Source organism: Phacochoerus africanus, chromosome 3 (genome assembly GCF_016906955.1).
Source record: "Phacochoerus africanus isolate WHEZ1 chromosome 3, ROS_Pafr_v1, whole genome shotgun sequence".
In the NCBI taxonomy this organism is placed as follows: domain Eukaryota; kingdom Metazoa; phylum Chordata; class Mammalia; order Artiodactyla; family Suidae; genus Phacochoerus; species Phacochoerus africanus.
The window spans coordinates 160,999,859-161,024,000 of record NC_062546.1 but is presented as its reverse complement, the minus strand read 5'-3'; the positions used below and the strand labels follow the sequence as shown (position 1 = coordinate 161,024,000).

Sequence of the window (24,142 nt, the reverse complement as noted above, 5' to 3'; positions counted from 1 at the left end):
GTTTGCTTTTGTGTAGTTGGTCCAGCACCCAGCAAATACCTAACGAACACAAAAAAATTGCAGTTTTATTTTTTTCCTTTTTCTTTTTTTCTTTTTTTAAATGGCTGCACTTGTGGTCAAGGGGTTAATCAGAGCTGCAGCTGCCAGCCTATGCCACAGCCACGCCAGATCTGAGCTGCATCTGCGACCTACGCCGCAGCTTGGGGGCAATGCTGGATCCTTAACCCACTAAGTGAGGCCAGGGATCAAACCCGTATCCTCATGGATACTAACTAGTCAGGTTCGTTACCAGTGAGCCAAAACGGGAATTCCTGCAGAGTTTTCTAATAAGGAGAGTGGCACATTGGTTATTATTTCATAGTCTGACTTAGTCCTTTCTCCTAGTGGCATTTTCTGCTGAACATCTACACTGCTGCCATGAACAGTTAACAAGAAGCTTAATGAGATGGTTTGTTTTAAAGTGAACTTTTAAAAATTGATATTTGTTTAGACTCTTAGCCTTATTTAGCCATCTATTTGGTAGAACGGAGTGAAGAGATACTGCTAATTGTACTTTAAACAAATGTTAGGATTTGAAGAGTGAATTTCATTAATTGATCAAATTGGAAATATTTGAGATTTTAAGAATCGTTCTGAAAATCAGTGGTAGATTGAGTCAATATACAAAATTTCCTTTATTAGACTTGAGCCTTAAATTTATGTCAAACTCATTTGGCATTATGTACATTTATAGATAAGTCAATGTCTATTATTATTGCTTATTGAAGCAAAGCTGGCAGTGACATCAAAATACTGGCTATGGTTCCCTGCCCCCCTTGAAACATATTTAAAAGGCTTTTTGGTCGCTATCCTTCATTTTATCTATGCACTCTTCCCAGGGATTGCTTGGTCAGTTATCAAATACCTAGCATTTTTTTTTCCAGCTTCATACTCTGAAGTTTTCTGGATAAGAAGTGGAAAACAAAAACAAAAAACCCTCACCAATTTCCCATATTTAGTTGACAGAGTAACAAGTTTGTGCTAATACTAAACAATGGCATATTTCTGAACCTCTAGCTGTATAGAATTAAGTGAGCCAAACATACAACTGATGAAATTGAAATTTTATCCAGGAGTCCCAAGGCTGTTTAGATGCCAGTGATATTTAATGTGCTTGCTGGTTTATGGCACAGAAAACTTGCCACTGCCAATCCTAAAGTTATAGAACTGAAGCAGCCTCTCTGTCTCTACAGATGATTATAACCACCACAGGGGGAGCGGCCTTGCCTCTTTTAGAGCAGCATCTCCAACACCTAACATACTGCCTGAACACTCTGCATGTGTGTGTTTGTCAACTTGGAAATGAAAAGCAAAGCAAAACTAAGTTCATCCCCAGAGTATACCCCATCAGGCCTCCCACCAGGATCCTATGCCCAATCACCCAGCACTCACTATCTGAGTCTGAAAAGCACTAGGTAGACCAAGAGTTTCAATCTATTAAGAACTTTTGCAGAAGATCCCAAATTCTTAACACAAGATTCACAATGGCACTGAATAAGAATTTTTACAAAGCAAAAACTACAAATACACAACACACAAACAATAGCAGTTCTCTATCCAAAAGCTCCTACAATACAAAGTAAATGTACAAACACATGAGTAAGTAGATCATAACATGACAAAGCTGAACATGTAAGGGATACCAAATAAACAGTGATGGTTCTGTGGCAGACATACATGGTGGATGTAAAATAAAATGGCACAAGAGACAAGATAAAAAAATAATACTTCTCAAGTTTTTATTACTTGGCCAAAAACACAGCAATTAGTTTTTTCTCCTTTGTTTCTCCTTCAGGTGAGAAAGAAAAAAATGTCACACGACTGTTGTAATAGAATGTTTTTTAAACACTTCACAAACAGGTAATAAAAAGTTAAGCTTCACTTTCCTCCTCCTAAAAACCATTCTCTTTCAGGTAAAAAGAAGAGACATTAAGGCAGGAATATTTTATTGGTATGATTAAAGAGAGTTAATAGTATTAGTCACCATAGAATTTTAACAAAATCACTTGTCCTGTAATTCCATCAAAGGATGTCAATGAAGTTCCATTTTGCAGAAAATATAGCATTCATTCATTTCAATTCAAAGTAGAAACAATATTATTTAGTTCATTTCTTTATTTAAATTATGATTCTTGTGCATAGACCTGGACCCACAGATATATATATTTAAAGTTCACTGTAAAATAAATAAGCTATATTATATTGAAAAAAGGAAGTTTAGACTTTAACACTTAAGGATTAAAAAAAAAAACTTTTTAAAGAAAATAAAAGAGTGGCAAAGGTCAACAATATTAAAAGATATGGAAATGAACATATCAGCAATTTGAAGATTTGAAAATGAAAACCCATTTTATGAACAACTTTGATATAATTTTTAAAGTTACCTCATTTCTAGCCAAAAATGGACTATGATAGCAAAGGATGAAAAAAAAAAAAAAGAATACTTGAAATTAATAGATTTAAAAGTTTTCAGTTATGACCTTTAATTTTGAGTGACTGTGAGAAAGAACAACACAATGGACCTTGGATGTAGTTCAATTAATAATTTACACCATGGTTTTATATAACATTATCAATCTCACTTAATGGAAAAAGACTCAAATTTTATGTTATCCTCGCAAAGGACAAACTGTAATTGTCCTTAATGATGATTTGTGAAAGGCACATACAAAATAATGAGAACTAGTAATTCTAACCTAAGGAAAAGTTTAACAAGAGGCTGAAAATCATCATTTTAATTTGGATTTTTTAATGGAATATTCCAAATACGAAGTTATATTTACATAACTGATGCTAACATTTCAGCGCTATTCTAATTTTAATAGATATAATGTGAAAGCAAGCACAGTTTATACTGAATAACAGCCAGTCCCTTAAAAATTCAAGTTCTCACCTATACAAACTTGTGGGGAGAAGAGCTTCCTAGGACATTTAGATTTTGAGATTTAAAAACAGTACTTTTTTTTGACTAATAATATTTGTTTTAACATTTAAGTCAACTAAGTCTTTTAAAAATTAATGCAGTCAAGAACAGTATTATATATTTCCTTCATAAATAAAAAATAAAAATCCCAGAATATGAAAAAGATTGGTACTGAGGACAATATACACAACAGAGTAACAGACAAATAAGGAACCTTTTCTAAAGCCATTCAAAGACCCAACTATCTAAAATAAAAACAATGGAAGTAGCTAGATATTTTGTATGCTATGTGCTGGAAAAAAGCTAAACTGAAAAGAAAAAAAAATTTCTCAGAAAGCATCTTGTTTATAACTCCAATAACCTTTTGGTTATTTAAAATCTTTTTACTTATATATTTAGCCCAACTCCAAAAGAATTTATTTTAAAAAGCCAATGGCACAACATTTATTTTTAGTCACATTTCCGCTACTCTTTACTTTCTTTCAAAGGTTCTGGAGTAATGTTTTATTTTTAGAACTACTGTATAATTGCACACTTCTAACTCTACTAGTCTTTATAAACATGGCATATAACTATATACTAGAAAAATACAATTAAGTAGTTTTTTTCTTATAGCCACACCTGTAGCATACAGAAATTCTCAGGCCATGGGTCTTGAATTTGGAGCCACAGCTGGGACCTACACCACAGCTTACAACACCACCAGACCCTTAGTAGCTTAAATAAAGGCTGATGGGGCAATTAGTTTTCCAAATAATTTACAGTCATATTAACTAGTACTGCCAATTATGTATCTCAATAAAAATAAACAACCATCAAATAAAAGACTGTCTCAACAAAACGTAAAATAAACCAACCCCATCAAAAAAGAGGAAAAACAAGCTAATTGAGAAAGCAAGGTATCAACTGGGAAAGAGGAGGAACAAGAGCTTGCGCCAGATAACCTTTAAGATTACTTTCCAGCTCAACTGTATGATTCTAACAAATTACAAGATTATGGTATATGGAAGAACATCAAAGATCTAGAAAGGTTGAACTATGATTTAAAAATAAAAACTCTTCAGCTGTTTACAGGATATGAATTAAAATAACTAAGGGTTCCAAGAGGAATCGCAAGGCCAATGAGATTTTTCATTATATAAATAAAAAATCACCAAAAATATGGAAACAGAAATTTAAAACTGTTTCAGGTAAGAATTTTTCCTTTCAAAAGCTAATAAGGGCTCCAAATAGACTGAAAATATTTCAGCAAAGTAAAGACTTAAGGAAATAAAAATCATCACTTTTAATAATACTATGTCCAGAAAAATCAGGTCCTCAGATATTAGAATTTGGCTTTAAAATAAGTATACCAAGTTGTTCTTTACTACTGAGATTTTAACTAAAATATTTCTGAATTAGTAAATGAGATTCAGAGTTACAAGTCTAATAACAGTGTTAAAAATTCAACTGCCAGAATTTGTCATTTCATTACTCATTCCTAAGAGCCTCCATACTGGACTGCTTACAGAGTTCGTCAAAGCACTTGGCATCAAGGATTATTACCTGCTCATTTTTTAATTTAACAAAAACGTAACAGTTCTCAGTAAGAAGTGTCTTGTAATTTATACCAAAAATACCATATATGCCACCAAAAAAGCAATGTGCCAAGTGCTAATTAGAAGCTGTTTTAATTAAAAAGTTAATGGATTAGGAAGCTGTTAAAGTTTTGATTAACACTGGTTCTTACACATTTGCAGATCTTAAAAATCTCTATAGCTATAACTTATAAAATTTAATAACATAGGAGTTCCCTTTGTGGCTCAGCAATAACAAACCCAGCTAGGATCCATGAGGACTCCGGTACAATCCCTGGCCTCGCTCAGTGAAGATTAAGGATCTGGTGTTGCATGAGCTGTGGTGTAGGTCAAAGATGTAGCTTGGATCTCAAGTTGCTATGGCTGTGGCATAGGCCATTATCTGAAGCTTCAATTCAGCCCCTAGTCTGGGAACTTAACAGATGCCACAGGAGCAGCCCTAAAAAGCAAAAAAACCCCAAAGAAACCAAAAAATTAATATCATAGATCTACAACCTATGAGACAGAAATAGTAAAGTCAACTTTAAAATAAATTTCCTTTCATATGCTCATAAAATATAAGTAGAAAGGAACATTTTAAACCTACAGTGACAGAAATCAGTTCATTCAATAAAGATTTATGATCAGTCTACTTAACACCTTCTGTTTAAAAAAAAGGTCCCCTATTACTATTTAAGGACTCTAAAAAACATTGAATTTTAATTTTATTATTCACATTAATAAACTATGACTTGGGCAGAGGGAGGAGGAAGAAGAATAAAAGGATTCCTAATTCAATTTAATTCCTTCCATTTCTAAACAGTATAGGAAACAAATACGTGTTACTACCTGAAATAAAAGTGATTGAACTTCATATACTTGAATGTATATGTTCATATGTAATTTTGGTCTTGAACTACATGACAGTGAATGGACTAAAAGTAAATTCTATTCTGAATAAGTTTAAATAAAAATCTGAGGGATGGCCCATGATGCATTGCGACAAGCCCCATCTCCAACATCTGATCTTAATCAAAAATTATAATATAAAAAAATGCATTCTAGCATTTTCAAGACCATCAAGGAGAAAAAACTAAATTTCCACAAACGAATAGCAAAGCATTCTCTCTTTTTTTTTTTCTTCCCCCTTTTTAGGGCTGCACCCTCAGCATATGGAAGCTCCCAGGCCAGGGGTTGAATCGGAGCTGTGGCTGCTGGCCTACACCACAGCTCATGGCAATGCCTGATCCTGACCCACTGGGCGAGGCCAGTGATTGAACCCATGTCCTTATGGATGCTAGTCAGGTTCATTATTGCTGAGCCACAACAGGAATTCTGCAAAGCAGATTCTTAAAAAATTGCACACAATTTTTGGAATAAAACTATTTCATAAACTGTTCAAACTAAGTATATTAAGTTGAATATGATCCTTCTACGTAATAATTTTGGAAACTATAAAGACAGCTTCCACATGAGATCTAATGTTCTTGCTCTCCCTTTTGTGCAGTTCTCCAATATCATTATCCTCCTACTCTGACAGTGCTGGTAGGGAATGGGAGCAAAACAAAAACCACAAACATTTAAAGATAAACTGAACAAGTACAATATATTTTACAAATTCTAGGGCAACATAAATGTTCAAAGTTCTCCTACAACAAAACTTAAACTAGATCAATGAACCAATTATACATGACATACTAGGTAGCAAACACTGCTACTGATTTTTAGGATATAGATGGATAGAGAGGGATTAAAATATAAAGACAGAGAGACATATTAGATATACACACAAACACATACATGAGATATAAATTATCAGTATATATATCAGTGGTTCTTTCTATATACATGCCTATGAAATTATACTGTCAGAACAAGATGTCCAAGCTCTTTGAGTTATTGTTTCAAATGTATTGAAAAGAGCAACAATAAAAAAAACCCAAATGTATCTTTAAAAGCAAGTGATAATAAACTTACATACTGAATATATTATGACAATGGAACTCCTTACTTAATTAGTCTCAGAAGAGTTTTATGAAAAAAATTCCGCAGATAAATACAAATTCCTATAAACAACAAAATTTACCTTTCAAATGGTTTTAAAACTTAAATATATTTGGGATATGAATGGCAGATTTCATCAAACAAAAATTTAAAGTACTATATTTGACCTACAATGCATAGAACCTCATTATAATTTGGACCATGCTGTAGAAATAGCATATTTCTAAGTTTCTTTGGAAAATCAAATTCCTTAAAAAATAATTAAGATGCATTTCAATATTATAGTTATTCGACTCAATTATCAATTCTACTGAGATTAACAGTTCTATTCTAAAGCAATGATACCCTTTCATTTGATTTGGCAATGTTTTCCCTACTCTAGATAACAAATCCAACAACAGTTACATAGTTTATCAGTGATACTCTTCCTCAGAAAATAGAACCTGCAAATAGGGTAGCCTTTTTTTGTTAAGTTGTCAAATGGAAAAACAACAAAAAAAATTGGGAGAAAGGTCTTTATTCAAACACTTCTAGTACAACCAACAGAAAAACATCTTCCCCGCCAAAAACCCCACCAATGCTATACTGCATTAAAAAAAAAAAAATAAAGTCAAAGTCTTGAGTATTTCTAGCTTCGATTCACAGCAGCCTCAGAATGAATTAAAAGTGTAAAGCCTTTTAATAGTATCTTCATAAAGAATTTTTTTTAAGTTAAAATTCCAACTACTTGTACTTAAAATGCTGGAGTTGCTTTCATTAAAAAAAAAAAAAACAATATTTATCAGCTTAAAATAAATTTATTGTACAATACAAAAAGTAGGCATACTGGAAAATAAAAAGGTACATTAATATACAAAGCAAATAAAAGGAAGCTAAATAACACAAATGTTTTAATCCAAACACTAAGATAAAATGCACAACATTTATGCTAAAAATAAAGTATTCAGAAAGGATTTGCATTTCAAATGAAATGTTAATGATGGAAAAAAAAAGAAACAAGCTAACTTCAAAATGCTTGAATATCAAGAATCAGTAAGGCATAAAACATTAAATCCAACAATACTGGGTACTTTTCAAGAACTTTATTTGAAAAGATATTTAAAATACTGGAAGAAGAATCAAAATAATGTCTTTACGTCTGGCAAAGATTTTCCTTCTTGTTTTTTAAAGTAAAGTTTGGGAGCTTATTCACATCTTTCCTCTTCTTCCATTTATACCTTCCTACAAAAATTTGTGGATGCTCATCCACATGATTCTATAAACGAAGTAGTTCAGATAACCCTACTCCAACAGTAAGTGCGTATTTAAACCTTACCAACACAGTAAGTGGCACAAATTAACATAATTTTGAAATCTATACAAACATGAACACAAAATATTAAATTTTCATTTTATAAAGTAAAACTTCCAAATGAAACAGTAAAAGGTAACAATTAGAGCATGAAGAAAAAAATAAAGCCTTTTTTTTAAACTATCAATTAAGACATAGTTCCCCAAACCGAAAATGGCTCTGTGAAACTAAAACCATAAATGACACTGTCCCAAGGTATAGCACAGGTTATGCTTTCAGACACATCATTCTCCTGTAAATGGCCAAACCAGAAGCATCCAGTTAGGATATGCATCTGTCCATCAGAGGAACTTACAAGCAGCCATAAAATCCTTGGTAATATCCTCTAAAATTTAACATATAATTATTTCAATATACGTTTAATACGTCAGCCCAAAAGGCTTTTGACCAACAACTTTGAGAGGGAGCTTCTTTTTCTTAATATCACAGTTCCCAAACTCAAACTGTCCTATAATCAAGATTTTCTTTACCTATATTTGCATTAGCATCTAAATCGTTCAATAAAATCTTTTTGCTACACTATAATTACTTTTATAGACCTTATCACATGTATGCCACAACACTAAAAACCTATGAAGTTCTCCTTTTGACCCTATTGTTGCCCCTCCAAAATCTTGAAGCTGTGGGGAACTATGGGGAGAAACAGAGAGGTATATACGGAGGAAGAAAGAAGTGTGAATAGTCCTACAGAATTTTATCATCACTTTGCCAAGCCAGACTTTAAACACTGAATTATTTGAAATTAGTTGTGTAGAACCTATAGTTCTTCTCTTCAAAACAAGTTTTGATTCTCAATATTGCATTTTTATAACCGAACAAAAGAATTCAGATTTAACAGGTACTTTAGCAGTATACTTACTACCTTCACACTGAATTCATTTCCTACTCTAAGAGTTCAAATAGAACAAACTTTATCAGATGTTATAATTTATAATAGATTCATTAGCATTTGTAAATTATGATAATTATTAAAAGCTAAAAACCAACATTCACCATTCATACTTAAATATAACACAGTAAAAGTTATGTGGATATTATGAAAATAAAATTGTTCAGGTAAACATTTCACTTGAAGACACTCACTGTTGCTGCTCCTTCTGAGTAACCATTATAGCTTTTTTAACAATGAAACATGTCATTATCTTACAGCTGAAATTCTTTGGCTGGAATGTTTTAATAACATAAGACAGTCCTATATGTGACAATTCTGACAGAACAAATAAGTTGCAAAGTGAAAAAGCAAAGACAGGACTTAAAAGTATCTGATAAAATTTTAAATGAATTCCTTAAAATTTAAAGCCAAAAAAATTTAAGCCAATCTATCACTACAAATGGCATAAAATGTTAACTTAAGCTAATTTTATAAACTACTGCTATATTAAATAATTTGGAATTCATTATTCTGCCTTTTTAGTTTTGTATTTAGCATAGAAATACCTTTTACTGTTACTGGAGACATCACCTCAGTTTTAAAACTGGGAAAGAAAAAACGTAATGAAATTTATGAGTTCTAAGTGTGGGTTTCAGAACCAATTATAATTTTCTGTTAATATTTTAAAATAGATTACCTGAATACATATATAGTTAAAATTTTAATTATACCAAGAAAAATTTTAAAGAAATCTTTCCTTTCGTTTTTAAAAAATAAAGCAAATTTGCTTTGTCATAAATACTTTTTAAAAGACTGACAAATCCACCTTTTAATCTATTAACTTTACACAAAGGTTAAAAAATAAAAGAAGCTTTATATGGTTCCAGCACCCAGGTTTGAGAACACAAAAAACTCAAATAAATATAGTATGCAAAAAAGACTAAAGATGTTTGAAAGGTTAAATGAAGAACATTCTGAAACTAGAACCCATTTCTTTAGCTTTTCTCTCCCAGACTTTCCATTCTATATACTACAGTTGTAGAGATGTCCTCATTTGACTCAGGTGACACTTTTTTCCATACTGTCTCTTTTAAAGCAAGTTCTTGTTGGAGACTTTCATAGTCCAATGGTCCAAAGGAATGCTAGTTGTTCAAGCAACATACATAATTTATTAGTGCACTTGAGTGAAGAAAGGTCCAAGCTATAAAACGGTATTTTTCAATGAATGTTATTAAAATCTGCTAACATTTTCACCCACTACCATCTGATGTTTTGCTTTATGTTACTCATGTTGACTCCCATGGAAGTTTCTATTTTGTGGGTTTTACATAATTCTCATTTTATTAGAGATTATTTGGTTGGAACTAACAATAGGTAAATTGGTATATGTAAAAAATATTTTCTACTTAATAGTGCTTCATACATGTTAGCTTCAAGTCTAATTAGGTAATTTTACTCTAAACATTGTGCATTTCAGGTACAAAGGAATTCAAATTCAAAACAAGTGCTCTAGTCCAGTGAACAATGAAAACAAACAAAAAAATCTTGTTCCTGAAATTTAAGTCCTGACTCCTTAAAAAAGGAGTGTATATGTGTAAAAATATGAAGCCAAACACACTGATAACAAATACTACTTTAAAGTAACAGTATCAGGAATATTGCATCAAACACCTTTTACAGAAAAATATATTATCTACAGTGGCCTTTAAAACTTATTATGAAGCTTTGTAAGGTCCTCACTAATACTACACTCCCTTTCCATTTACACATCCATCCATATCAAGATAAATTTTAGACTATAACTGACAAATATTAAGCGGAAAAATTTTCTCTTTACAGCATGTACACTTGCCAATGTGTATTATTTTGACAATCAATTCTAAGAAATATTGCTTAAAATAGCAAAAAAATAAGGGGAAGAACCCCTGCTCCTAGGCTAACCAAATTCAATTTAAATAAAACAACAATATTTAATATCTATGTATTACTGGTCCAGGATGATAATATCAATAATTTATTTACCAGTAAAGATATGAGGCCATTAACAATCAAATTTCATTTAAATCTCATTTTCTCTTTAAAAATCTCTTTTTCTCTTTAAAAAATTACATAATAATCTAAATAAGAATTTTGCTTACCCTTTGATCACCACCTTCTCTTCGAGGATCAAGTTTTTTTGCAAAGTGTCTCAAATTATCATAGTTATGGAAATTACACAGAGAAACAAGATCCTGTAAATTAAAAAGAAGTATGAAAAATTGGCTAGTCACTGGCTATTGTTCATATTTTAACAAATTACATTAATATTGTCCAATTTAACTCTATCTCATGCAAAGCACCACTACACATTAATAAAGCAGCATGATGTGTCAAGAAAAGTACTGATGCACCTTCTTCTTGCATCCTCTACCACTGTGTCTCAGCGGTAATGAAACCTGACTAGCATCCATGAGGATGCAGGTTCAATCCCTGGCCTTGCTCAGTAGGTTAAGGATCTGGCACTGCCATGAGCTGTGGTGTATATCACAGATGTGGTTCAGATCCCATGTTACTGTGGCTGTGGCATAGGCCGGATTGTACTCCTAGCTTAGGAACTTCCACATGCCACAGGTAGGGCCCTAAAAAGCAAAAAAAAAAAAAAAAAAAAAAGTAGACTAAAATCAGAATGAGAAGACATGGATACAGATTTTGAAAACACTGCTTACTAACATGTTCCTAGGGCTCAGCTATTCAAATTATTTAACTTTCACTTACTATAAAATGGGCATTATGATAACAGACCATATGAAAGAATTCTTCTTTCAAATAACTATAAAGCACTATAGAAATATAAAGAAATCTCCCAGTTGCAATCTATTTTAAGCTGTAAGAAATTTAATGTCATTCTCCAGTTTTTGTAAAATATGAAAAACTGAAAAATAAATCAGAATTTTAATTGAGAAAGTCTGCAGAAAAATTATGATACTCAGTGCAGACTCTAGGAAGTAAATGTAAATAAACCTGGAAGATAAAATATTAGCAAGACTTGGGTAATAACATTAAATACTGAACTAGTTAAGAGTAGTAATAATTTTAGGAGTTCCCGTCGTGGCACAGTGGTTAACGAATCCGACTAGGAACCATGAGGTTGTGGATTCGATCCCTGGCCTTGCTTAGTGGGTTAAGGATCCGGCGTTGCACTGAGCTGTGGTGTAGGTCGCAGATGTGGCTTGGATCCCGCGTTGCTGTGGCTCTGGTGTAGGCCGGCGGCTACAGCTCCGACTGGACTCCTAGCCTGGGAACCTCCATATGCTGCGGAAGCGGCCCAAGAAATGGCAAAAAAAAAAAAAGAGTAGTAATAATTTTAAATTGCAGTGCTTAATTCCTCAAAAAAAAAAAAACTTTTAAAGGTAGTTTATGAACAAAGATATTCAACCATGCACATTAAAAATGATACTATAACTGTAACAATCTTATTTATGTTGGGATTTAAATGTCTTCTCCATGTTTAATATTTTTTGCTGAGCTTTTGGAAACTGAAAATTCAATCATGAGAATTAAAATAAAACCATCAAGGAAAAAACCCCATCAAACAAATGTAGTTTTTGTGAAGATTATATGGGAGCTGTCTGATGGAGGAAATTTAAAGCTCCTCTTTGAACACTTCCACCACAGCCAGGTAACTGAAAGGCAAAGTGCCAACAATCAATACACTATGGAAAGGAGTATAAAAGTAGAATCACTAGATGGCTCAACTTACATGATCATTATTTTCATTAAGAAAATATGCTTACATGACAGAAGTGAATTCCCTTAACACTGTTGCCCATCTTGTCCAGAGGAGGAGACCAGCACATCATGCCCATGACATTGGGGACAACTAAAAGAATGCCTCCAGCAACTCCAGATTTTGCAGGAAGACCAACCTGAAAATAATTTTAAAAAATGGACATTCATGTTAACATTTAAAATAAGAAAAGTTACGTCCAAGAATAAGAAAATTGGTTTAAAAATTATGGGATTAATTCACACAACAGAATTCGAACACTAAAAATGTTATAGGTAAGAATTTATCAATATGTTTCTAGGAAATGAAAAGACACTCACAAAAACAGTTTGGATATATTTAAATATACAAAAAGTTTTCAGGAGTTCCAGTTGTGGCTCAGTGGGTTATGAAACCGACTAGTATCCATGAGGATGCAGGTATGATCCTTGGCCTCGCTCAGTAGGTTTAGGAACTGGTGTTGCTGTGAGCTGTGGTGTAGGTTGCAGATGTGGCTTGGATCTGGTGTTGCCAGGACTGTGGTATAGGGTGGCAGCTGCAACTCCAATTCAACCCCTAGCCTGAGAACTTCCACATGCTGCAGGTGCGGCCCTAAAAAGCAAAAAAAACAAACAAACAACAAGAGAAAGAGAAAAGTTTTAAAACATATACTCTAAGGCATTAAAGCAGATTATATATCTAAATAGATGTAACTGTAGGGCTATGCACATTTTTATTTTATTCTTTTTGACTGTATTTTCTAATTGTTCTGTAATAAATATTGTTTTTAAGTATGAAAAGTTATTTTCAAAAAAACTTGACTAAAAACACTGAAAAATTATATCTTCTGCAAAGATTCTCTATGGTACATTGACAGAGAAATTCTAAAGAACAGAGATAGGATGGTACTAATTCAAATTAATCCTCTTCAAAACACTTAGGTTAACATTATGTAAAACCTGATAATAATTATGATAAAAGACAAAACTAATGTCATCGGGACAGTGTTCATTAATGGCTTACTAACATTCAGACATGAATGCCTCTTGTTAGAAGTAATCTCGCAGAAAAGTAAGCAATACAAAGTAATCACCTGAAGGAGACCTACCCATTTACAGAGAATACAAGGGACAACAGGAGGAATGTAATAAGCAAAATATAAACTCAGAGAAATTATATGGGCAAAATGATTCAGTTTTTTCAACCAAAAATAACAAGAAAAAAGAGGTCAAGAGGGAGACTATAGATTTAAAAAATAATAATAAAGAGAGACACAACTAATCGCAATGTATGGCCCTTATTTGTAATCCAAGTCAAAGAAATCATAAATAATTTTTAAGATAATCTGAACATTGACTAAACATTTTGATGCCATAAATGGTTAAAATTCTATTTAGATTGTTATACGTAATGATGGTACTGTGGATTTTTTAAGAGTCCTTACTCTTTGGAAGGAGAATTGAGAATTACTTAATGAACTATGAAAACAGTGGGGTAGGTGTAATATAGGTGAAACAAGATTGGTCTTGTATTGATAATTACTGAAGTTGAATAATGTGTTTAAGTGCATCTATTTTTTGAAGTTTTAAAATTTTCAGAGAAATTTTTATGGCATTACGACTTGACATAAAATGAAATAAAAGTTTATAACATTTTGCAGATGGCAAATGTACAATGGAGCTTAAAGAAGTACATTTTTTAAGCTTTAACTTTAATACACTTTAAGGCCTTTAAAACACCCATGGTTGTAACCAAAGATGTTAAACATCACTTATGCACTGTTTCTGAACTTAAAGAATTCTTGAGGTATGTAATCACCATAACATTAAACATTAACAACTAAAAGTACCAAAGCTTGTACAATGAAATGCCTTAAAAATAAGTTCTATAAATGAAAATTGAAGTTCATAGACTGCTTAACTCATATTCTGTAACTCTATTCCGTAAAAAATTAACCTTGAAAACAAGCCTCTCTCTCAAAAACTAATGTACAGCAAAGTTCAAACTACATTCTTAAAAGAGCTAGTCCAAACTAGTTTCCTGCCAGAGAAATTAAGATTAAACAATTACTTACATGGAAAGCAAACTGCCCTGAGAAATCATACATGCCACATGAATGCATCAAACTGAGTGTATTTCGAACTGCTTCAGGGCTCAGTACTCTTTCACCAGTAATTGGGCAGAAGCCACCATTAGCCAGTGTTGCTGCCATCACACTAGCTGATTCACAAGTTACTTCAATGGAGCATAGCTAAAAGAAAGAAAAAACGATTCTGAAAATTTAGGCTCATATTTTTAGTATTACAACTGACTCCTAAGATAATTTACTTTATCTGGTATTTCCTACAGAACTGAAATCTTTCTTCCAAAGGGATATTAATACACTTTGATGACCTCACAAAGATTTTAATTTGAACAACATTCTAGCCCATTTAAGGTTTATTCTAATTTGCCCAGTTATTCAGTCTTTTAATGGAAGAACTAAGATAAGAAGCAGCAGCCCCTAAAGCACCAAGTTTTGTAATTGCCTCATGTGATATTCAAACATGCTTAAAAAATGAATGCTTTCTGAAGGATACACAAATATTTATTTTTAACAACAGGAAAAAAAAAGGAACTATGTTTAAAAAAAAAAAAAAACTATGTTTAAAAAAAATGTTTAAAAAAAAATCAAAATTAAGAAAACACCACACCAAACCCAAATTTACCCATAAAACTAAAACAATAAACAAATGCTCTATTTTAATTTTCATTAACAGCAACCAAAACTGAGGGGAAAGTGGAAGAGAAAGAGAAGGTAGGAAGGGGGAAAAGGGAGAAAAGACTGCATTCTCAATTTACAATTTTCCTTACTCAAACTTCAAAATCTACTTACTATGTATAAAGGTGATTTAATTATGAAAAGCTTTCTTAAAAAGATTTAAACTCCAATGACCATTTCCTAATTTACAATTAGTGGAAATTTTGTTTTGTCGTAAGGTGATATACTTCAAATTTGACAAATTCCAATTTCAGAGTACTATCCTGGTACACTGATAGATGTTCAATTAGATGTAGCCTTTCTCCAAAAGAGCCAAGTAAGGTTTCTATGGCTACCTCTTGATTTTTGCCCTAAAGTATATAAATTCACAGTAGATTATTATTAGCACCTAAGTAATAGCCAAAGTTAAATACATATATCAAAGGAAAAGAAACTTTATATGGAAGAAACACATATGAACTAGGGAAAAATAAGGGCAAAATAAGGGGTAAAAAGTAAACATGATGCTATATTCATATTTATGTAACAGTATAGTTTCAAAGCAATTTCACACATCTCACATAATCATCAATGTAATGCAGAAAGTTAGGTCAAGCATATGCTACAGTGAAACCAAGTCACATGGCTAAAAAGGGGCCAAGTCAGACTTTGATTTTATATTGGTAGACTGGATTCCCAATTCACAGTTCTTCAACCAGGCAGCTGCCAAACTGTGACCTGGACTTCCATCAAATCAACTTTATTATCAATTTCTTTATATATTCTTTAAGATAACTAAAAGTTTAAAATGAAAGAAACTTCAAAAATAAAGACAGGAAAATGTAAGGTAAATTGGAAATGAACAATTATTGTTACTATGAGCTTTACATTACAGACTCGGAGGCAGCAAATGGTATTAAATCTATAAGAATGAATTGGGATGTCTCGGAAGGCCACCTTAAATTGAGCTCTATACCACAGTAGATTATGTAAGTGACCCTCTCTCCCATGAATATGGAGAGCTCCTCTGAGAAAATCCACTATGTGACACTATAGAAATGAACTAAACAAACTGAGAAATAGCCACTTTAGAAGGCTGAATATGAACTTCTGATAAAGAAATAACTCCTTCAAACACAATTTATTTATTTGCTTTTTAGGGCCACGTCTGTGGCATATGGACGTTTCCAGGCTAGGGGTCGAATTGGAGCTATAGCTGCCAGCCTACACCACAGCAATGCCACATCTGAGCCATGTCTGCAACTTACACCACAGCTCAGGCAATGCCAGATCCTTAACCCAATGAGCGGGGCCGGAATCAAACCCGAATCCTCATGGATACTAGCTGGGTTCATTTCTGCTGAGTCACAACAAGAACTCCCAAATGCAATTTAAAAACTAAGAAAGCAGGGCTCAGTTTGCAATAAAGAAAAACCAATTGTTGGAGCTCTACATTATTCTTCACACTTCTTAAATATAATGTTTTTATTTTAAAAAATTGTCCTATTATATTCTGAGACATGACTTTTTGGGAGATACAGACAAGAGATTGCCTTTTATGAGGATAATTTTTCAAAAGTCAATGGGAAATGTGTTTTCTTTCAGCCCAGAGCCAAGATTTCAGAGACATCGATGTTCTGCAAAATGTGACACACACATTTATATACATAATTCATACAGCTGAAGTAAATTACCTGGAAATAGAAGTCTAATATACCAACCATGTCTGTGCCTTCTGGAAAACACTGAAAAAAATGGAAAGGGAATTAAAAATACAGGCACATGGGGGAGGACATAGGTAAAAGATACATGGAGATTGAGTTAAAATGTACAAAAATGTTTCATTTTAATTGAGAACGAAATAGGACACAACCTATAAAAGTATGCAGACATGAAATAATGAATAAGGCAAAATAACATCACATATAGATTTCTAGATACTAGTTTAACCAACAATGATAAACTAATTCATAATTAATCAACCAAGTTATTCTATCAGCCACTTAAAATTTGAAAATCAAGTGTAATCAACAATAGTTAAGCATTATATTTTTGAACATGGGCCAATCCTTAAGGAACAACTGCATTAATATTACCAGTAAAATATTTAAGACTACCAAATACAAATCAATTGAATATTAACACTCAGACTTTAACTCAAGAGTGTTCTGGAAAAACTTCTGCACCTCAGTTGTATTCTGTTGCTTAAAAGCTATTGTTGAGTTTTTAGTATACATCTTCTAGTATTTTATTAAATAAAAGAATAATTTGAAAATAAAAACAAAAATTGAAAATACCTTTTTTTCTTTTAAGTAATATCCTATTGCAAAATTTCGATCTCCACTTTCTCTTTCAGACTGAAACCTAGAAGAAAAAAAAACTGCTCTATTTACTTTCTGCAAAAGCATGATTGTTCTGTAGGTTAATATGTATAGCAAAGTGCAGTCTAAAGAACACTGACCTAAGAGTCAAGGCTGCTGGGTTCCAATCCCAGTTCTGTCAACAGGTTAGCTATATGGCCTTAGGCAAGTCATTTAAGGAACAATTCTTTCTGCCTTAATTTTCTCAACTGTAAAAGAACTGAAATGAACTAGGCCCTTTCTAGTATTCATATTTTGTGAATAAAGAAGCTAATTTTTAAATTATCGAATATTTTACTATTAAAATATACTATTAGGAGCTCCTACCATGGCTCAGGCTCAGCAGAAATCAATCTGACTAGCATCCATGAGGATGCAGGTTCAATACCTGGCCTTGCTCAGTGGGTTATTAGTGGGTTAAGGATCCGGCATTGCCATGAGCTGTGGTAGAGGCTGCAGCTCCGATTCAACCCTAGCCCAGAAACTTCCATATGCTGTAGGTATGGCTGAGAAAAATAATAAAAAGATAAAAAACACGTAACAAATGTTATGCATGAATGTTGATTTGTTCCTTAAAAAAAAGAAAAGACCATAAAAGGCATTTACAGGAGAGTTGAGTAAATGAGTCAATTTACATATTGACTAATATCATTATATTTTAAAATTAATGTTCTTAGTAAGTATGTGGCTGATACAGTTATAAAGGAGAATGCTCTTATTCTTTTTTTGTTGTTGTTCTTTCAGGGCCACAACTGTAGCATATGGATGTTCCCAGGCTAGGGGTCAAATAGGAGTTATAGCTGTTGGCCTCTGCCACAGCAACACCAGATCAGGGCTGTGTCTCAAACTACACCACAACTTACGGCAACACTGGACCCTTAACCCACTGAGTGAAGCCAGGGATCTAACCCACATCCTTGATACTCGTTAGGTTTGTTTTTGCTGAGCCACAACAGGAATTCCTCTTATTCTTAAGATACATATGCTGAGTTATTTATGGGTGAAGTTTCAAGAGGCCTACAAATTTTTTTTTTTTTTTTTTTTTTTTGCTTTTTAGGGCCATACCTGCAACATACGGAAGTTCCCAGGCAAGGGGTCAAATCGGAGCTATACCCACTGGTGACGCCACAGCCATAGCAAAACAGGATCTGAGCTGCATCTGCGATCTACACACAGGCTTACAGCAATGCCAGATCCCTAACCCACTGAGAGAGAGGTCAGGGATGGAACCTGCATCCTCAGGGATCCTAATTGGGTTCGTTAATCACTGAGACACAAAGGGAACTCCCAGGGCCTACAACTTAATTTCAAACAGTTCTGGAAAAAAACCCACACATTTGCATATATGTACATGTATGTATGTGTAAAGACACACATATTTTAAACTATCCATCTAAAAAAGAGACAGGTTGAAAAAAAGCAAATGAGACAAAATATTAATCAGAAAATATAAGTGAAAGATATTCAGATTTTCATCCTCTATTCTTTCAACTTTTCTGTGAACTTGCAAATCTCAAAATAAAAAGTTGGGGTAAAAATTAAGTTAGCCAAGCACAGAGAGATAACAAGAGGTAAAACAGGTATTATAGACAAAAAGAAAATTGAACAGGTACCAGTCACTTAAGGTAAACTTGTGGTCCCTTCTAATTCTATGATTTCCCATAAGAAGCTCATTAAAATTTGTTAAAACATTTTAAGTGTTCTCCCTCAGGTAATTTGAAATCATACATTTCTCTCAGTTGACCAAATTCTAAATAATTATTTATTCCCTGAAGTATATATACACTGAGTCATAAAACAGTACTTAAAATTTTATAATCTAGATTTTTTAAATTCTATTATCTAGATTTTAAAAATTAATTTCAAGAGATCTGACTTCTTATAAAAACCTAATCACAAATTAGACTCACGTTGCATTACTGAATCCAACATATTCATTACCAGCCATCTTATTCAAAAACTGCATTACCTATAAACCAAAATTACAAAGTATTAGTAATCAAAAAACAAATATAAAGAATGTAGCATGAAAGATGAATTCTATATCATACTTACATAGTCAAATTTTTCAGCATTATTCACTCCTTGCTGCAAAGAAATGAGACATAAATATGTTAATATAAGCCCCATCCCAGTTAAGCTTTAAGTGAATAAAATATCCAAATTTCAAACTGCTACCATTATAATTAACATACTGTGCATTAGTACTTTTAAATCTAGGAAATACTTCTAAGGTAAAATAAGATTTTACACGTTCTTACATTGACACCCATGTGCTGAGAATGGATCTGTATTACAAAGGGAATGCTTTATTTTAAGTATAACTTTTCCCAACCCAAAGTTAGAGAAATTTTAAATACAAGCTCCTCAAATCCCCTTATCTTTCATAACACCACATATCTGCTACAATGTATATTAATCATTTAATTTCCCATTTAAAAAAAAACTTAAAATAAAGTTTTACCCTTAGCAAAGAATTAAGTATACATAAATTATGGTTTTCAATTAAGAACAATCTACTTATTATATTTTTAAAATAACCTTAAACCAGTATTAGAGTTAGAAAATGAGTTATATTGCAAAACTAACTATTCTTTTACAATTCTAGTATATGTCAACATTCTGGATACATTTTATTCATGTAGAGAAAGCTCTACCTTTAACATCTCATTTGTTATAGCAATACTTGAAACTAAAAAACATAGCTACATTTGTATTTAGTGTTATGCCAATTCAGAGTACCGAAGATGTATTGTTTCATCACTTCTAGTTCTGACATGTTAGCTACTGCAAATGTCAATAGGAAAAACCTATGTAATGTAGATCAGTTCAAGTAGCCAAATGGTTTCATTTTACCTCGGCGAAGTTTACAAAGCAGTAAGGTGTAGATCTGAAATCAAACGTATTAATTGGTGATATGCACCCAAAAGAAACAATACATCTCTAATTTTTAAAACAGCTTTAAAATAATTTGACAACTAAAGTTTAAAAAAAATTCAACTTTATCCTCAAAAAACCTAAAACATTACACTTTAAACTTGCATTGGGGGGAGGGGGAAAACCTATACCAAAGCATCATTCAATTCAATAAAGCCAGGTTCACTCTCCACTTTATAAGTGGATTAGGGTGCGGCTGATAATCTGTGAAACTTTACAAATTAACTTATTTATAAAGGAATATGCGATTACACATACAGTCAGTAGCTGGAAAGAGTACCACACTATTTCATCAAAATTAGGCATTAACGAAGCTTAAATGAGATAAGGACAATTCAGCTACAGCCATACTATAAATGCTATCTACCTATTTTCTCTAAAGCATCCTTTGATGTATTTTAAGTTTTCTTTCCTTATAATACACCCGAAATCAAAACGTAGAAATGTTAACTCCAAAGCTGTTCAATGAAAAATAATTAAAAGAAGAAATTACCAACTTCATTGAACTGTTGCAGTTGTCAAAATATTCCATAGATCCTAATGCTGTAAAATATGTAACAACATTTAAACCACAAAAACCTTTTTAACCTTTGAAAAAGCACAAAAAAACAACTCTTTTGGAAAAAGATGTCAGCATTTGCATTGGGATGTCACATGGATAATTACTGGTTATACAATTAGTGTAAAATAAACAAGTTAGATTTAATTTTCAATCTCTGACCTAAACTGTACAAATTTTCATTTAATTGCCATGTTTAATTTTTAAAAAAAATCAAAAACAGTCTCAATTCTTGACTATGGTCACGTTCTTGGTTACTAAATTAAAATACAATTAGTTTTACTTCTATGATATTTTAAAGAAACAACTGTTACTTATCAATGTCTATCATTATATAACATTTTGGATAACCTACTCGAATTATCCTGGCAGATTATATAAATAGGCAAAATAAGATATGTGAATAATTGTGTTGACTCAGGAAAGTCTCTCAAACTTCCCCATTTAGATGTAAAAGTACTTGATTAATGCTTTTTATTATCTGCCTTAGAAACAGCACTTACATTAAGTTAATGAAATATATGTGCCCCTGTAATCTCTTGGAAAGATTTCATGTATCCTAAGGATATGTAGGATCTAGTAATCATTATATCATGTCATTTCATTTTGAAAAATTTAGAGTATGAAGTTTATTTGCAAAAATGTTATTAAAAAAAAAAAACACACATACACATACAAAAATAACCTAGAGTAAATCCCACCCCACCCCCGTCAAAGCAAAAACAAGTTGTACAAACAAAAAAAACAAAAACCATTATTACTTCTTCAGTAGTGGGATACAGAAGGGTGAAGGAACAGATGTTATGAAAATTGAGCCCAAGAAAGAGGTAGATGAGGGCTGGTTATACTATTCCGCTTATTTTGTATGTTTGAAATCTTTCATATGAAGTTAAGAGAAAAAGTTTATTTGCTAACAATTTTCTACAATAATTACAAAACTTCCTTCAGAATATTTTTTCTTCTTTAAAATTATAACTGATTTTTAATTAGTTCATGTATCAGTGGATATTCTCTACTATTTGAATAAGGAATTTAATTCTACTACTCTAAATTTTTACAGATGTACAAGTTAAGAAATCTTGCAGACAACAGATGAGTAGATGGAAACAGGGAAAGGTTTCGTTATAACAATGTCAATCAATCCTTTACACATTTATCTTATCACGTACAAATGTTACACAGTAAAATGCAGCCTCGAAAATTACACTTAATACTCTTATTGACTAGTCACTTGATTAGATCCTTTTTCTATTTTACTAAGACCAAAAAGCTGGAAACAACCTGGTATATTAAGATTTGTTCCCAGTCATTACAGTGATTCATATCCTCAATACCCATGACTACAATATTTCAGAATGTTCTCTTTTGATGGTGCCCAAGAAGTTTTTACAATTGTGAAGCAGTACTGCACCATAGCAAAATTTGGGACATGAGAAGCATGCCTTTCTTTGGGAAAGTTGGAAGAAAACTGGACCAAAAGCAAGTTAATTTTAAGAAAGGCACATATGGTAACAGATTTGGATACTGATAGTCTTAAAACTATCAATGCCCTTTTATCTCTTGGAAAAAAAATTACCATGCTCAGGATTATTTACTCTAGTTTTAGATCACTGCACAGGTATTATAGATATGTTATTTTAATCTTAAAATTACAGTAATTTACAGTTAAGTACAGTAGGAACACTTGGAAAAAGTAAATTGGACAAAAATATTTACCAAAATTTCAAATCCATTTACCATGACTTTAAAAAAGCAGACTAGGTGGTTTGTTTGAAAAGGTTAGTAATCAGAATTGAGATTAGAAAATTACACAAATTTATTTTTCTATAACTATACCTATTAAGTTAAAGAATTTACATTCCTTTGAGGAAAGCTTTTATGAATGAATATTTAATAAAGAGGCACTGAGTTTTAACACTGGCTATTACAAGAATCAATATAACTATATTAGAGCAGTTTAAGAGCCTATTTTTACAATATACCCATGAACTGAATCATGTTAACATCATAACAAAGGTTAAAAACATCACTATTAACAGGGACATGTGCCAATAAATGTAATATTAAAATGACTCACTTGAAGTCAATGCATTAATCACAGTTGTTTTGTAAGTAAATCACTTGACTCCATTCATAAAGTATGGAGATGTAGAAGCCAATTGAAAGTTAGCTATCATAGAGGAAAAAGGCTTAGAAGAGGCAAGAGGTAACTAAAAATGATCTTATAAACCACTTGGTTTAATCACACTAAAGAAAATGCTTTAAAGCTAAATAATACATGGAGGATTAAAATAGATATTACAGGTAAAAACTGTTCTACATCTAGTATTTTCAAAGATTAACCCTAAAAATAAAGTAACAGAAAACTGAATTCTGATGACGTTACCTGACTTTCATTTAAAAAAACAAACCAAAAAAACAAAAAAACCCTTAAACATATCAACTGATAAAAACATGAAGTAAATAAGCCAATACGATCCTTTCTCTCTCTCCCTTTTTTTTGGCCATCATAAGCAGCACCTTGATGTGGGATCTCAGTTCCCAGATTGAACTCAGGCCGCAGCAGTCAAAGCACCAGTAGACTACTAGGGAATTCCTGCCAATATAACCCTTTCTTATGAATTTAACCAAGTTCAAGGAATCATCCATTGCTCCCCAGAGCCAAAAAATGCCTCAAAAATGTCGCTTATAAGCAAGTACAACAGGTTATTGCTAACATAACCAAACTGAACATTATAGAAATATTAACTAAATTTGTCTCAATTTTTTTGGAGCATGATTAATTTTTTTCTTTTTTTGGCTTTTTGGGCTGCGCCTGCAGCATATGGAAATTCCCAGACTAGAGGGTCGAATAGGAGCTACAGCTGCTGGCCACAGTCACAGCCACATAGGACCCAAGCCATGTTTGCAACCTACACCACAGCTCAGGGCAAAGCCGGATCCTTAACCCACTGAGCAAGGCCAGGGATCAAACCTGAATCCTCATGGAGACTAGTCAGATTCATTTCCACTGAGCCATGAGGGGAACTCCCAATTGCTGGGCTTTTTTTGTTTGTT

General features: G+C 32.5%; 1 protein-coding gene across 4 annotated transcripts in view; it reads right to left on the bottom strand.

Annotated features, from left to right (window-relative positions):
* Window positions 1-24,142, bottom strand: part of GLS (glutaminase) — an 82,749-nt gene that overhangs the window by 23,282 nt on the left and 35,325 nt on the right. Inside the window, exons 1-8 of one of the 4 annotated variants that reach the window (XM_047773090.1) lie at window positions 20,446-22,809; window positions 19,645-19,677; window positions 19,500-19,558; window positions 17,527-17,593; window positions 16,924-16,974; window positions 14,564-14,740; window positions 12,518-12,649; window positions 10,883-10,975 (exon numbers count right to left, since the gene is read on the bottom strand). In XM_047773090.1, the coding sequence (XP_047629046.1) occupies window positions 10,883-10,975; window positions 12,518-12,649; window positions 14,564-14,740; window positions 16,924-16,974; window positions 17,527-17,593; window positions 19,500-19,555 (576 nt within the window). In that variant the 5' untranslated portion in view covers window positions 19,556-19,558; window positions 19,645-19,677; window positions 20,446-22,809. Of the gene's footprint in view, window positions 1-7,023; window positions 9,946-10,882; window positions 10,976-12,517; window positions 12,650-14,563; window positions 14,741-16,923; window positions 16,975-17,526; window positions 17,594-19,499; window positions 19,559-19,644; window positions 19,678-20,445; window positions 22,810-24,142 lie in introns of those variants that run through there. The other 3 variants (XM_047773088.1, XM_047773089.1, XM_047773087.1) reach the window with 3 other exon arrangements.